This window comes from Musa acuminata, chromosome BXJ2-11, assembly GCF_036884655.1.
Source record: "Musa acuminata AAA Group cultivar baxijiao chromosome BXJ2-11, Cavendish_Baxijiao_AAA, whole genome shotgun sequence".
NCBI lineage: Eukaryota > Viridiplantae > Streptophyta > Magnoliopsida > Zingiberales > Musaceae > Musa > Musa acuminata.
The window spans coordinates 25,823,796-25,841,064 of record NC_088348.1 but is presented as its reverse complement, the minus strand read 5'-3'; the positions used below and the strand labels follow the sequence as shown (position 1 = coordinate 25,841,064).

Genomic DNA, 17,269 nt, shown 5'->3' with positions numbered 1-17,269 from the left:
GGTTGATGATGCCTTATTGTCAGACAGCGATTCCATAGTCCTAGTGGTGTATCTGGTCCTTAGACTTGAGACACCAAGGATGTCCTGTATGAGTGCTCCACTCTTTGATACCAGACTTATAGGTTTGGCTGTCCCAGATCTAGTACAGCTGGTCATTGGGAGTGGTAGTCGACCTTACGAGGGCTATTGAGTGTCAATAGAGGATCATCCACTCTCGGCGTCATGAGAGGAATATCCTATGTGTTCTTGCTCAGACAAATCCCTGGCCAGGGTCATTCGGGTTGAGAGAGAAAGAGTTCTCCGAGAGAATCCGATTAGAGCGAGACTCGAGTAGAAACCGTATGGGTCTGACAGCACCATGCTCGATATACGGTCTCTGGGATATTAGATGGATGAGGGATTATAGGTACATGGTAACTGAGGACAGATAGGTCCAATGGATTGGATTCCCCTGTATCGTTTGGGGACTACGGCGTAGTGGCCTAGTATGTCCGTAGTCGATGAGTCGAGTGAATTATTACAGAGATAATAATTCACTGAGTTAGAAGGAGTTCTGACAGGTATGACTCACGGCCAGCTCGATATTGGGCCTAGAGGGTCACACACATATGGTAGGCATTGCGATGAGTAGAGGTTCGAATATGAGATATCCGACGGAGCCCTTGTCTTATTGGATGCAGATCCAATACCCACTAGGGAAGGACCCATTAGGGTTTGACACGGGATCTCTATAAATAGGAGGGATTCACAGCCTCATAGGCTAGAGTCTTTGCTTGCCTTTCCTATTCTCCTCTCCCTCTCCACCTCAGAGTAGGCCTGGAGTTTTGAGGAGCGTCGTCGCAACCCTGCTGTGTGGATCACCGCTAGAGAGGAGGACGCTTGACCTCCTTCACCCTCTCCTAAGGATCTGCAAGGAAACAAGGATATACGATCTCCCTAGGTAACACAATCTCTATACGCAGTTTTGTGTTTTGCGGATTTTTGCGCACCAATCTTCGCACGACGACGAACATCTTTTTGGGAATCGGGGATTTTGTTTTCTTGTTCTTCCGCTGCGCATATGATGTCGCCCCCCAATGATTTCCCAACACTCCTCCCCTTCTCCACCTTAAGAATGCTTGGAGTTTTGAGGAGCATCGTCGCAACCCTGCTATGCCGATCATCGCCAGAGAGGAGGGCGTTTGACCTCCTTCACCCTCTCATAGAGATCTACAAGGATTCAGGGATATACGATCTCCCTAGATAACACAATCTTTACAATACGTAGTTTTCTATTTTATGGATTTTGCACACCAATCTTCGCACGACGACGAATATATTTTTGGGAATAGGGGATTTTATTTTTGTTCTTCCGCTACGCATGTGATGTCGCCCCTCCGAGATTTCCCAACGGTAGTCAACATTGGAAGTAAAACCTATGAAAGGAGCTACATGCCTATCACAATGCGGAGCCACCAATGAACATAGTCTAGCTGATTTACATCAAGTATGGTCTCTCATAATATTTAATCATATTGATTTCTTGATGCATGCGTGAGTGAATGAATCGGTGTAAATGACTGATCATGGATATTTATATATCCCTATCGAGGGCAAGCATAGCGATTCCCTTCGGAGATTAGCGGGTCGTCAAATGTGATGGTTAGACGGTTCCTTCATCCGTTGTTGGGAGGAACGTGTCCCCATTTGCGCGGGTGAGGTATACCACTCCATCCATTATTAGGAGTGCGATATAGATTATCTCCATCTATTATTTGGAGGAATCCATCTCGTGGAATATGTCGCTTCCTCCACTGTTGAGAGAGTGCACCATCGGGTGATGTGCGCCCTTGTTATTATGTATGTATTGTATGTGGTTGATGAATCATTTTGTTTATTATGTAAGAAATTATCATCATTTATTTGATGTATAAGTTTTATGATGAATCAATGTATTATCATTTCTTATTAAATTATTGATATTTATTTATATTTCATGAATATCGAGGATTATTTTTATGATTTTTTCAAGGTTCCTACTAGCATATGTGGTTGTTGATATGTTTTTATCTTATATTTATTTTCATAGTAATCTAGTACTTTATAATAGATCTGAAGCTTGAGTGGAAGAGACTTGTGACCCTATCAAGAAGATATAATATTTTTTCTAGTTAATAGAATATTTACTATTGTAAAGATAAGGATTTGAATTTAAGGATGAAAAAAAATAAAGAGTTTATTATTTAAATTATGGATAATAAAATATTAATTTATTATTCTTTTTATAAATCCGAAATGTGACAAATATAGTAGAGTTTGTCTCTAAATGTCTAAGCTGCTAATAGTTGAAGAAAGAATATCAAGTACCTACGAGAAAATTAAAAAGGATTCCAATTAAATAGAAGTGAGAGCAGGTAGTGAAAGTTGAGATATGTACTTGCACCTAATTGAATTTCCTCGTAATAATGGTTATCACTCTAGTATATAGATGGCCTCATTTGAAACTCTTTACGGGAAAAAATTGCATATCACATGTGTGCTAATGGGAGCATTTTAGCCCTCAATTGATTCAAAGATATGTTGAAAATGTTTAAACTATATATCAAAGATTATTAATAGTTCAAAGTCACTGAAAAAGTTATGCAGATCGAAGGTGAAGAGATTTGGAGTTGAAAGTTAGTGATTACGTCTTCTTAAAGGTGTCGTCAACTAAGAGAGTTATAAGATTTGACAAAAAGGGAAAGTTAGCTCCTAGATTTATTGGCTCATTTAAGATATTACAAAAGGTTAGACCTATGAAATATAGATTTGTAGTGGCCCTAACTTTGGTTAGCATCTCTAATGTATTCCATATCTTCATGCTTCGGAGATATATTAAGGATTCATCCCATGTCATATCTTATCAACCTCTATAACTAAAAGACGATGTCACTTTTGTAGAGCAACCAATCGAGATCTTAGAAAGGAAAAAGCATATTCTAAGGAATAAAACTATACCTTTGGTAAATATTAATTGACGGTATCGTTCAAAGATAACTTGAGAAAGAGAAAAAGATGTGAGAGAGCAGTATTCATACATTCTTGATATAAGTTAAATTTGAAGATCAAATTTCCTTTAGAACGAAAGAAATATAATCAAATCCATAACTTAGGAATGATTTTTTTTATTTTCTTTTTTGCTAATGAAATTTAAGAAATAACTATTTAACATTCCAAGTAGGGTGATATCAATTTTGTTAGAAAATTAAACAAAAATAAATATTAAATAAAATATAAAATACAAAAAAAATTCCTTATGGAAGGCTCACCTCCTCCTATTAAAATGGGAGGATTACTTTCTTTCGTTCCTCACCAAAGCAAGCATAATATTGAGAGAAGCGAGGAATTGTATCATATTGAGGAGAGGTAAGTTCCCCACAAAAAAGTAAAATTTATCTTCAAAATTCCTTTAAATGTCTTAATTTATTTTTGGATTAAAATATGTTATATATAATTCTAAAATATTTTTTATTAATTTAAATATCAAATTTTTATTATTAAATTAAAATATATTATATGAAGTTTCTAAAATCTTATTTTATCTTATTAAAGCTTTAGAACTTATTTTGTGATTAAAACAAGTTGAAATTATTCATGTTATATGCAATTCTAAAATTTTTATCTTGATATTTGATTTTGGTTAGATATATATAATACTTGATTAAGAATGTTATTTCCTTTTTATATAGTTTATCTTTTTAATTTTTTATTATTTATTATGTTTTAATGACTTATTACTAATGAATAGATGTTTGATTATAATTTTATAATATCGTAATTCAAAATTGAGAGAATTGGTAAGGATTTGGGTTGAAATCAGTCAATAGATTAGGTCTCACCTATAGGTCAAGCCCTAGCCTACATGCTAACTCAAACTGGACTGCCCCAACATGGATAATCATGTGCAGTCCATAAACTATGGGGGCTAGCCCAGCCTGATATGGTGCATGCATAGTCATATATATGATCAATACATGGGCTAACCCAACCTAGCTTAGTATTATGCAGTCTAGCCCATTACCCTTATTTTATTTGATTTGACCCCAAATATGGATTGAATCAAATCAGATTTGATTAATTTAGATTGATTTAGGTTGATTCTAAATTAGTTTGACTTATTCAAGTCTATTTAACCTAAATTAAACTAATTTGATTTAAATTATATCACTCTAAGGTAGTTTTAGACTGATTAAATAAGAATTAAAGAACGATTCAAATATATTTTTGTTAAATCGAGTTTAATTGGATCGATTGAGCTAAGGTTTAACTCAATTGAAGGCTAATTGATATTATTTGATATTAATAATATTTAAAAAAAAATATTTTAATATATTATTTAATCCCGATGTAGACATGACCAATATAAGATGATGTTATTTCCTACCAAGGGTAGGTTGGGCGATTCGTTTCGGGGACTAATGGGCCACTTGATGAGGTAGTTGGACGATTTCTCCATTTATTATTGAGAGAAACATATTTCTATTTTGACGAGTGAGGGATACCACTCCATCCCCCTGTTATGAGTACAATATAAGTTTGTCTTCGTTAGGAGAACACAAACGCATCCAATAGTATAAATTCTTTCTATCCATTGTTGGGAGAGTATTCTTTCGAGTATTTGATATAGGATGATTGACTTTTATATACATTTTATAGTTGAATTATAGGAGTTTCTACTTATCGTTATTAAAAAAATTTATTTTTTATTTTTAAAATAGTCTCCCAGTAATAATAAATCAGATTCTGGAGAGTAAACATTTCTCTACTACTAGGTAGAGCCAATTAGATTTATTTTCGAGTTAGCATAATTGTGTTTCTCAATAAAACATACGACTACTTTTGATTTTTAATTTGATAAATAAATATATTATAATAAATATTTATAAGATATGCATATTAATAAAGTGATGTTTATTTATTTAACTCTAGAAAGATATTATAATCTTGTAAAAAAAAAATTTCATATAACATAACATCTCTTCCATTTAGGTAAATTGAACTTAGCACTAAATCTTAAAAATGAGATAGTCTTTTATGTTTCTTAATTTAGAAAACATATACACCTCACTACTTCCTAATCTTTCATGCTCGAATATTAAACACATATCTTTATTTTTTACTTTTAAATATGAATAAATAATCTAATATTTAATTAAAAATAAGTTAATATTGAATAAATACTACCATATCGATTGAGATTTTCTCATATCCCCTCTCTATATATTTGGGCAATCAAGTTTTGCTTTTTCACTTATCATCGGTCTCAAAGGGATTCGACTTTAAAGACAGCATATGTGAGAATCACCGCCTTTATGGGAATGTAGGTTTCCCATAATTATCTTTAGTTTAAGGATTGAAATCATCGTTTGATTTCATTAATATTTCATAAAAATAATATTCCCTAATTTTATATTTTAAATACTAACTTTTACATTGTAGAAACTATTTTTATTCTAATTAGTTCTTATAAAATTTTATATCATGATCTAATAGTTAGTAAACCAGATTCAATGATGTTCATGTCATCATATAATAATTAACTAGTTATATGACATAATAATTATTTACAATATGATATTTAGAAAAGAAAAGAAGGGATGATTGTTGGATTAGGTTCTTGAATGTGGACCCCAATAGCACCGATCTGATTTGGACCTAACCTAGCTTTGATCTAAGGTCTACTGCAGATTTAACTTTTATCCAAGCCAATTCAATTTAGGTAGGTTCAAGCCAATCATATGGGCTAGTGGACTTAGTTTCCCTCTATCTCATGGTTCAACAAATTTGACAATTGTTTAGAGATCAATCAATTATTTGAAACCCAATTTAATATCATTAGGCATGTGTGTTTAACATGATTTTTACTATATGTATGTGATATTATGTAACATGCTTCATGCCCATGGCAAAACATATATGTATATGAATGTTGGACATTGGACATGATAAAATGCTTTTATGCTAAGAAATGAATATGGTAAATAAAGTGAGGCAAAATGCATTTGTTTTCCTTATCAAGAGTAGACACATCAGACATGATGGATGAACAGTCGGTCCATATGTTGTCAGGAGCAGCAAGTTAAGGATACAGAATAATATATAATTTTCTTCATCATTCATTTAGAGAAGAAAGAATTCATATTGTGTAAAGTCTCTTTCATTTATTAGAAGAGTGCATAATCATCTGGTATATGGTACATAGTTAAACAATTATAATGAGATATTGAGCAAGTGCAAAAGGATTAAAAGATGAATTCTTGGGTTTTTGCTTAGCCGAGACATCTCGCAATGGCTTTGCATGTTGTTTATCCTCTCTCTGTTGTTTGTCTTTGATCTCTCAGATCTATGAAGTGTTGTTTTCTCTGCTCGAAAAATTGTGACCAACTGGAAAAGAAGAGCGATAAAGAAGACGACAAGATCCTTCCAACAAAGGTAAATTCATCCCTTCTTTTTTGTTTGAGCATATGACAACTTGGGTTTCTCTTTCTCCACATGCAGACATATGTTCTAAAATTGCACACATGCTGTGTCGAGAGCCAAAAGAAAATAAAAAAGCTGCTTCATAAGATTGATGGTATATCATTCTACTTGTGCATTGCTTGATCCTTCACTTGGTATATATATATATCATTCTACTTTGATGTTTAAGTTGGGAAAATTCTCAGGGGTCTATACTATCGATGTCGATGCAAAAGAGAAGAAGGTGACTGTCACTGGGAATGTAGATCCTGCCATCTTAATCAAGAAGCTTCACAAGATTGAAAAAATTGCAGAATTGTTGGCTACGAAGGATGGGAACCAGGAGAACACCCAAGCGCAGAAGAAAGATGTCAAGTCCCAAGAGGGTAGTAGTGGCGGAGGAGAAGGATGTAGTGGCACGAAGCTTCCGGTCGAGGAAAAGCAGACATGTGTTCTAAAAGTGCATACATGCTGCGTCGAGTGTCGAAAGGAAACAAGGAAGGTGCTTCTTAAGATCGATGGTATGCCATTCTACTCGAGGATTGCTTGATCCTTCTCTTGGTATAGTCGTACACTTTGATGTTAAGTTGGGGAATTCTCAGGGGTCTACGCTATCGATCTCGATACAAAAGAGGAGAAGGTAACCGTAACTGGGAACGTAGATCCTGCCATTCTAATCAAAAAGCTTCGTAAGATTGGAAAAGTTGCAGAGTTAGTGGCTACGAAGGATGAAAACCAAGAGCACACCCAACCGCAGAAGGAAGATGTCAAGTCCCAAGCGGGTGGCAGTGGTGGAGGAGAAGGATGCAGTTATACAAAGCTTCCTGTCGAGGAAAAGCAGACATGTGTTCTAAAAGTGCACACATGCTGTGTCGGGTGCCAAAAGAAAATAAGTAAGGTGCTTCTTAAGATTGATGGTATGTCATTCTACTTGTGCATCGTTTGATCCTTCACTTTGCATATACGTACACTTCGATGTTGAGTTGGGAAATTCTTAGGGGTCCACGCTATCGATCTCGATGTAAAAGAGGAGAGGGTGATCGTCACTGGGAACGTAGATCCTGCGATTCTGATCAAAAAGCTTCGCAAGGTTCGAAAAGTTGCAGAGTTGTTGGCTACCAAGGATGAAAACCAGGAAAACATCCAGGAAGATGTCGAGTCCCAAGAGGGCGATAGTGATAGAGGAGAAGGATGCAACGACACAAAGCGTCCGGTCGAAGGAAAGAAGAAGAAAAAGAAGAAGAAGAAGAAGAAGCAGGAGGAAGCAAATATGAATGAAGATGGTGGTGATGAGGAAAGAGTTGAAACACATGACAAGGGTGGCGAGCAATCAACCACATACCTCATGCAGCAGATGGAGCAGCAGCAGAACGATGAAGCCGGTGTTGCTTCTTTGCCACCGCCGCCACCTTATCATGAGGGAGACTGGCCACTCTGGGCCAAGCTTAGTGACGACAACCCTAGCAGTTGCTTAATAATGTAAGCTACACTAAAAATATGAATATTTCTGTTAATATTGGTGTTGGATGAGGTGGACAAAATCAACAAGTCATGTTAACATCTACCCACTCCTCTTGTATCACTCTGGATTGCTAGTCTCATATCGTTACCAACCTCGAAGAAGTGCTTCAACAAAGGCGAAATCTCCTTACCAACATCGAGCCATGGAAAGATAGTAGCTTAGCGACACACTATCTTTGGGAGCCTTAAGTTCCCAATTAGCCAACAAGGTCTATTCACTATGGAAGAATAAGCTAAACATAACCATGTCGAGCAAGACCAGGGATCACTAATACGAAGATGGAGGATGACCACATTATTCAGAGTCACATTTGATGACATGCTTGCAAGTAAAAAATGATATTCTCTAGAATCAACTTTAAGATGTAATTTTCACTTACAAGAGGGATGTCATCATAATAAAAAAAAAATCTCCTATAAGCATAGTTCATATTTAATAAGTACGAGTACAACATAGAGAGATCAAGAAGAACCCAGAATGACTTCAACTATCATCTCGACAGAATAATCCTAGATTTTAACGTAAGAAGGTTCACATATGTTTAGATTTTAACGTAAAGGTAATTTTTCTTTTTTGGCTTTTTGGTGGTCAAATAGAGACACCTCAACACATATATGACGTCAAAGTTAAAAGTTAGCCTCTCTTTCCATGACATGTATATGTTCCAATTTCTCAATTTGAATGCAAATCCTACATAATTATAAAGCATCAGAGAGAATAAAATTTCCAAGTGAAGATGTGAAGGGAATAGACAAAGGAGAGCAAGTAATACATCGTCGCTCTCAAGCTCCCAATAAGCGCCATACAATCATGCTCTAGAAAAACATTAAAATCCATGATTTCATCATAATTAAGATAAATTGACCATGCTAATATTAATCAAGAACAAAAATATACATAACATAATTATTCTTCCACAGAACTCAAACAAGAATTTCAGTTTACCTGAAGCTCTATACTATATCAAGAAATTACAAGCAATAGAGTCTCTTAAAATTAAAAAAAAATTCACGATGTGCAAGTCTATGATCACAGTGCATACTTCAAAACCAAGCTATTTATGAAAAAGATAAAATTTCAACCAGCAAAGCATGCACCAGCAAACCTCTGTATTGCTTGCATGTTATTCTAACAGGTCAATTTTCGTTAACAAAAGAAAAAAGATAACAAATTAGCACAACTTCATTTTACAATATAACCTTGTCATGAAAAAGAACTATGCTAAAAAAAGTACACTTGAACATGCAAGCCTTCATATGCTAAAAGAAATCTGCATATAGTTGTCTTTGGAGCCCAAGCTGTTTTAGACTTAGACTTCAACAAAGATCACCTTTCAGATCTCCGTTCTTATAATAATCATCAGGCTAGCATGACTAATAAATTTAAGCATACAACAGGAATAATGACTTGTTCAGATAATAGACTAAAACTAAAACCACTCCTTAGTAAACAAGAAGTGATTAAAACAAAATAGAAGTTCTTTAACAAGAAAAATATATGTTGTAGCTTAAGTTAATTTAGTATTGCCTAGTGAAGACAATTATTTTCTTATGTTACAAAAAATACATTTAATAAGCTTTACATCAAAATACAGTTTTATCAACCTCGTATGGAAATTCCAACTTTATGTAACATATCATCATAAGCTGACATATAAAAATTTTCTAAACAATCTCATTAAGACAAGAAAAAAAAAAGGACTAGATCGTAAATTTATAAGGCACATCAGGAATTACCCTAAGGAACTTGAAAGAATGAAGTTGCCAATAAAAGTGATCATAAAATTTATAGGGCAGTGTGATTGTAAGCTAATAGTTCTAGAGTATATCAGTACTCTGCACACAACTAGAGTAACTTGCAAAATGTTTTTCTATAGATCTATTATTCACCTATGGAAAAAATAATATTGACTCCAAACACATTTATTAAATAATGTACCAAGAAACCATCAACACTGGGCCCCACAGATAGTAATCTGATGGGCCATCATCATAAGAATAAGATTTTTTTTTCCTCATCCACATCCCAAGGAGACTTTGGGCAGTGTAGGAAGGTGTCCTAAGATTACATTTTAAGCTTTCATCACCTGATGCATCGCCCAAATAATTCCACACACCAAAATTGCAATAAAGAATAAACTTTTTTTCAGTGAAGGACGTAAAAAACACAATTGGACAACAACTCAGAGATTAAAAAAAGAACTACAGAATAAATAGGACCTTAGATTCTTGAATCAAGCGCCAGATGAAGTTCTCTCGCCTAGATTTTAGATGCTGAATGATTCCAGAATTTAGAGAAGCAACAAAATCCTACATTTTCTATTAGAGAAAAAACATAATTTATAAAAAAGCTAAATTGATGCAAAAGAAAAACAAATTAGAAATACAACAACCCAGCGGCCGCAAGCTTGAAATATGGTTCTGTTCTGCCAAAATGTGTCATCAAAGTTCCACTTCAAAAGAGGGAGCTCGGAGGATAGTCATACACAAGTCCTCGAAGACAAGAAACCCGCGATACTGATTTTCCAAACCTAGAAAAGAAAGCACAAACGAGGTGGTAAGAACACGAAACGCATCAAAATGGATGAAAAAAAGATGCCAGCTATTTATCAAAAAGATGCAGTCAAGAGATCCGCGAGCCGGGTTCTCCCAGCCAAAACCGAAAAAGATGGTCCCAAGAACAAGCATAAAGAAAGACAATGAAACGCAAGAAATCAATAAAAGCTGCGGAGATTATCGATGATAAAAGATGAATCATGAGGAGATTACACATCAGCGAAATCTCCACTTTAACCTACAGTGAGACAAACAAAATGAAGAACCCTACGAACGGATCTTATAGAACGAAAGAAAAAAAAAACACAACAAATGAAGAAACCCTCGAAAGATCACACGAAACTTGAGATCAGTCAGTGCCACTCATGGATGCAAAAGAAAAACACAGATTTCATGAAAAGAACTAGGATTCAATCAAGAAAGACATTCGAGACGGGATCGAGGGCGGTGGTCGGTTGGGAAACGAAATGGGAGTAGGATTCCAACGGTCTAGCAAAGCTCGTATATCGTGTCGGTTGGGCCATTCGGGCCGGGCCGATCTATTTGGTCAATAGGATTCTTACCACGGGGCTCTAGAAGCTTCGAATTATTATTTGGTCCATCATCATAATCATCATCATCATCATCATCATCATAATAATAATAATTATTATTATTATTATTATTATTATTATTATTATTATTATTATTATTATTATTATTATTATTATTACTGTCAAGTTATAAATATTTTTAAAATTTTTAAAAAATATTTCTTTTACAGGAAAGCTGTGAATTCGTATACTTCTAACTTGATGATCTGATTATTGTTATATGACAGCAGATCTTAATTCTTATACAGTATACACCACTTCAATCAGATAGATGACAGTAGAATACAGGGAGCATACCACAAGTTCAAGAATCATATAACAGGAGAACAGACCAAAAAGTAGATAAAAAGGTACTATAAACATCCAACTTCAATCAGCTACAAAATGAGTCTGATTTGCACATCAGTATGAAGCCTTGATGGTAGTACTCAATCCAACCTCTGCTTAATAACCTAACCTGCTCTTACTCAGTGCAGCTAAGTCTTTGACACTTGAATTACCAGCTTTTGTATCATCATCTTGCCAAGTTGCCTGCCACTGCTTCTCATAGAAGGTTGTTTCCTGGAGAAGTCTTGTGACGCAAGCCACTCCAAAGAAAACATATAATTAATATTTTTAGTTGGTTCATGTATAATCTACCCTGCTAATGATATTCTACTACACTCTAAAGTTCTTGCTTCTGCTGATATAATGATTTCAAATATTAAGGTACTTCATATATAATCTATATTTTGCAGCAGCCTGGGTTTTTCTTTTTTATATTTTTGTAAGTGTTTAAAATAAAAATAAAAATATTTCTAATTTGCATCCTATGCACTAGAAATGAACTGCTGAAATAAGTAAAGGAGTATTTTATTGTGAGTAAATTAAAGAAAGAATCATGACAAGAATATAGTTACAAAACGAAGATGAAGTGTCCTGTCGAAGGAAAGAAGAAGAAAAAGAAAGAATATTGTAAGTAAATTAAAAAAAGAATCATGACAAGAATATAGGATGCAATGACACAAAGCGTCTTGTCGAAGGAAAGAAGAAGACGGAGAAGGAGGAAGCAAATATGAATGAAGAAAAGAAACAAGGTGGTGGTGATGAGGAAAGAGTTGAAACACATAACAAGGGTGGCGAGCAATCATCCACATACCTCATGCAGCAGATGGGGCAGCAGCACAACGATGAAGCCGGTGTTGCTTCTTTGCCACCGCCGCCACCTTATCATGAGGGAGACTGGCCATTCTGGGCCAAGTTTAGTGACGACAACCCTAGCAGTTGCTTAATAATGCAAGCTACACTAAAAATATGAATATTTCTGTTAATATTGGTGTTGGATGAGGTGGACATAATCAAGAAGTCATGTTAACATCTACCCACTCCTCATGTATCACTCTGGATTGCTAGTCTCATCGTTACCACCCTCGAAGAAGTGCTTCAACAAAGGTGAAATCTCCTTACCGACATCGAGCCATGGAAAGATAGTGACTTAGCGACACACTACCTCTGGGAGCCTTAAGTTCCCAATTAGCCAACAAGGTCTATTCACCATGGAAGAAGAAGCTAAACATAACCATGTCGAGCAAGACCAGGGATCACTAATACGAAGATGGAGGATGACCACATTATTCAGAGTCACATTTGATGACATGCTTGCAAGTAAAAAATGACATTCTCTAGAATCAACTTTAATATGTAATTTTCACTTACAAGAGGGAGGTCATCATAATAAAAAAAAAAATCTCCTATAAGCATAGTTCATATTTAATAAGTACGAGTATAACATAGAAAGATCAAGAAGAACCCAGAATGACTTCAACTATCATCTCGACAGAATAATCTTAGTCCAAAGATAAGAAGGCTCACATATGTTTAGATTTTAACAAAAATGTAATTTTTCTTTATTGGTTTTTTGGTGGTCAAATAGAGACACCTCGACACATATATGACATCAAAGTTAAAAATCATATCAGATCAATGCAATTTGTAATTCATTCCATGATAAGCAAATTATTTTCTATCAAGACTAGGGATCATAACATTTTTATAGATACCTTGATTCCAATCTTATAGACTTCTTAACTTGAACATAAGCCTCTCTTTCCATGACAAGTATGTACATTTTCCAATATCTCAATTTGAATGCAAACCCTACATAATTATAAAGAATCAGAGAGAATAAAATTTCTAAGTGAAGAGGTGAAGGGAATAGACAAAGGAGAGGAAGCAATACCTCATCGCTCTCAAGCTCCCAAGAAGCGCCATACAATCATGCTCTAGAAAAACATTAAAACCCATGATTTCATCAAAATTAAGATAAATTGGCCATGTTAATTATACTATATCAAGAAATTACAAGCAATAGCGTCTATTAAAATAAATCCCAAGTCTGGATGAAAAAGATGAAAATTACATTAGGTCACTAACAGTCAACATAAAACTATATCAGATATCATGAACATGGATCTTAATCGATTTCAATATAAAGCTAGGTCGTTATCCGAAAGTGACATGAGAAACCTTAACCACCTATATGTCTTGAATTATAAATAGTGGTCTAGGAGGTCATCTAGAAATAGCCCATCACATCGACACCAAGATGTGGTGCCAATTATGTAAAAATTCTCTCATTATTTTGGACCATTGGGAGTAAAAAAGTTAATCCACAAATAGGAGTTTAAATTAGTAACTTGAAATATAAAATTACTTTTAGGAAATGGATTAGAATTGATAGACATTATGATTAGAAGAAGAATAAATATTATTTAGTTATAAGAGACTAAATGGATAAGAAAAAATCAAGAAAAATTAATAGTATTTGATTTAAACCTTGATATATTAAAAAAATTAAATATAAAAATGATGAAGAAATAATTGTTGACAAGGATTTTAAGAACAATATTGTAGATATAAAAATATTTAAAGATAAACTTAACAGTTTCTTATTTCTCAGGAACAAAAGTAATATAGCAGTTCAAAAAGGTGCGAGACATTTACTATATCCTGACAAGTTTTGTCATAAACTATTATGCAGAAGCATAGATGTAAACCATTTTCTACAGGCACAACAAGACAGAAGCCAAGAAAGCTGGTAACGAGTAAATAAGAACGCTTCAAAGGGGGAAAGAACTTGATAGCTATGGTACAAGAAGGAACAGTGTATAACACCCCTATCAAACTTCTACATATATTGCGGTATAGGAACTCAAAATAATGATCTGTAACTGCATTCCTGACAACCACTCTTTGTAACCATCCTACATATATAACCATCAGTAATTGACATTTCCGAACAGATGAACAAGTCTGTTCTTCACTCGCCCCTCTATCTTTCTTGTACAGAAGACAACTCTCATGAACCATATCATTAACAGGTCTGTAACAGCATTCTTGATGACCACTTTTGTGAATCTATTAAAATGGTCTTTATATCTTTTTTCTACATAAGACATCTCATGAATTGTCAATATTGACAGGTCTCATAGTCAAATCTTCCTCAATTTGCAACAAATAGTGTGCCTCTCTGATTCTTTGTTTGGCAACCCATAATATACACAGAAAGGATACAAGACCTAAGGTGCTTACTTTCCAAGGAAAGGAAATGAAAGGAAGTACGTAAAGCCTCTAAAATACCAAGGCTAGCCAAATGAAATCAAGAATACAAATAGCATCACATCTCCATTCCATCTCACTAGACGAAAGTGTAAAAGCAAAATTACGAGACAATGGTTATACATCTAGAATTCTGGAGGGAACCACATCAGTGTCATTCACTCTACTGCAATGGTATGTGGAACTTCCAAAATGTTTTAAGTTGTCAAAAAGTTAGCAATTTGTTTTGAGAGAAGAAATTAGAACATCTAATTATATAGCCCTTCTACATGTTAATTTAGAACTGATATATCAGATGACCATTTTGGATAAACAATTTTATGAACACAGTCCAACAAACCTCTATGACCTTTTCTTGGTGGACCATTCTATTATTCTGGCTTGCCACTGCTGCATCCTTGTGGATTTTCAGACAGCTGATGAAGGACGGACTGACCCTGATTCTTCCCCGAAGTGCCTCTCATCATTGGTTCCCTTCTTTCGACTTGCATTGTTTCTCATCGTCTATCGTACCGTGGTCTCGGCCTGGTTCTGGTCAGTGAATCTAAATTGGGGTCTATGTATGACCTTGCCATCGACAAATAGATCCCCTGTAGGATTCCAACGTAAAAAAGAAAACAAAGGTATTCATCAGCAAAGCAATTAGCAAGAAAGTAACCCATTGCATCAGTTAACTTAGTGGAAATCTTTGAATACCAAATATAATTACCAAAAGCAACAAAACAAAAGACATGGAGCTATATATTTATAAGTACCAACTTTTAGAAAGGAACACTACCAACCTCCATAGTCCTTGTTGGGCACAAATAAATAAGAATCAGGCAGTACCCACAGCACTCCAGGCAATCCTGTCCGAAATCAAATCCCGACCAACTTTTAGCAAGAAGCAGCAAAAACCCTAATCATTTCTCCCAAGAATTGCATCCATAAACTAAAACATGGAAACTAATCAAGGCGATACCTTTGTAAGAGAGCTCCTCGGAGATCAAAGCCCCAAATCCGGTATAGGTTGTGGTGGAAACAGAGTAGATTCTCATCTTTGCTTCCTCCTCACTGAAATCAACGCAGCACCATGATTAGACCGAAAATTCAAAGCTCTAAGCCACGGATGCCCATGTCGCCACGAGTGAGAGTCGGGTCACTTACGAACCGACGACGGCCGCGAGAGTCTTGACGTATGCTCCGATCATCTCGTCTTCGGACGGCTTAGGGTCCTCCGGGAACTCCATGACGATGAGCCATTGCTCGTAGTCGCAGCCGTCGAGGAGGATGGTCTCCTTTGGCGGGCGGTTGCTCCAGTTCGGGGACGGGTCGTTGAGCGGGGAGTATCCGGAGCCGGAAGTCGCCTTGTGACGGGCGACGAAGAGCCACGGCAGCGCGGGGGCAGCCGGGTGGGCAACATCGATGGCGGCGGCGGTGAGGCGAGCAAGGGGACCGCGGTCGCGAGAGAGCGGCGACCGCGGAAGGATTCGGGAGAGGAGATGGGAGGCCCTCCGCTGGGCGACAGCCGCCATGACCGCGACGGGGTTTCTCTTAGGGTTATGGAGGCGGAGGTGTGGCTGACGAAAGTTTTTGTACTCAATATTATAAGAACCCTTGTTTAAATCTCTCTCTAAAAAAAGAAAAAAAAAGGCTAAGAAATCAAAAATTAACATTTAAGTTCTAAGATATAAAAATAAATACACTTTGATAAGTGTATCAGAATATATAAAGTTTAATATTATAAAGATTGAATTTTAATTTTTCAAATAGATAGAATATCGTCTAATTGTTATTAGAAAAAAATTGTTAAGAGGAATATTATCTCACTGGTATCATCTTGATATCGATATATTTTAGATTAAAATAGGTTCAATGAATGTTGTATCTAATTTCTAGGTTTAAACAATTGTTAAGATGAAATTTTTAATTTTAAAATAATTATGTAAATTATGATGTATTCATCTCTTTTTTTTTTTTGTTTAGTTTACAGTGTGATATATTTGTATGAGATATGGAAGATATTGGGTTTCAATCTCACCCTTATCACTTATCCTTTCTATAAAACATATCACATCAATTGGGCATATACCAAGTTATAAGATAATCTTTAAAAATAATAATTTATTTAATATATTTGTATTTGATCGTTATAACAAGTATAACGATATTAAATATTAAAATTATTTTTTTGCTTATCACTTTTACTCCTAAAATTATAATGATCCTAATATATTTTTTTTAAATAAAAAAAATAATGATACTAATAGATATATGGGGTAATATATAATTAACCAGATAAATCTCTAATTCATCTATCTCGAATCTTAAGCACATAAATATTTTCCACCATGCATTACCATAATTGCTCGAGGATGTAAATGACACCTCCAACACTAATATTATTTTCATATATGTTCTGTGAACTAGCATTCAATTATGCCTAACCAACACCATTATTGAAGTGTACAGTGGCATCTTCCCTATCACCGACCTGCCCATGGCAGCACCGGCTTTTCTTGACCAGAGCGAAGACCCTACTTGAA

General features: G+C 35.2%; 1 protein-coding gene across 1 annotated transcript; it reads right to left on the bottom strand.

Moving 5' to 3' along the window:
- Positions 1–10,102: 10,102 nt before the first annotated feature.
- Positions 10,103–16,319, bottom strand: LOC135626748 (multiple organellar RNA editing factor 3, mitochondrial-like). Its single transcript, XM_065132328.1, has 7 exons — positions 15,891–16,319; positions 15,706–15,797; positions 15,527–15,592; positions 15,085–15,334; positions 13,366–13,408; positions 13,187–13,283; positions 10,103–10,529 (listed from the first exon to the last, which is right to left on the bottom strand). The coding sequence occupies exons 1-4, from the start codon at positions 16,256–16,258 to the stop codon at positions 15,249–15,251; spliced, it is 612 nt and encodes a 203-aa protein (XP_064988400.1). The 5' UTR covers positions 16,259–16,319; the 3' UTR covers positions 10,103–10,529; positions 13,187–13,283; positions 13,366–13,408; positions 15,085–15,248.
- Positions 16,320–17,269: the final 950 nt, after the last annotated feature.

Excerpts from the sequence above, each read along its gene's own strand:
- LOC135626748 (XM_065132328.1), bottom strand. The coding sequence starts at position 16,258 with ATGGCGGCTGTCGCCCAGCGGAGGGCCTCCCATCTCCTCTCCCGAATC. Across the intron at positions 15,593-15,705 it reads CGAGGAGCTCTCTTACAAAG|GATTGCCTGGAGTGCTGTGG; the intron begins GTATCGCCTTGA and ends GATTTCGGACAG. Across the intron at positions 15,335-15,526 it reads GCCCAACAAGGACTATGGAG|GGGATCTATTTGTCGATGGC; the intron begins GTTGGTAGTGTT and ends GGAATCCTACAG.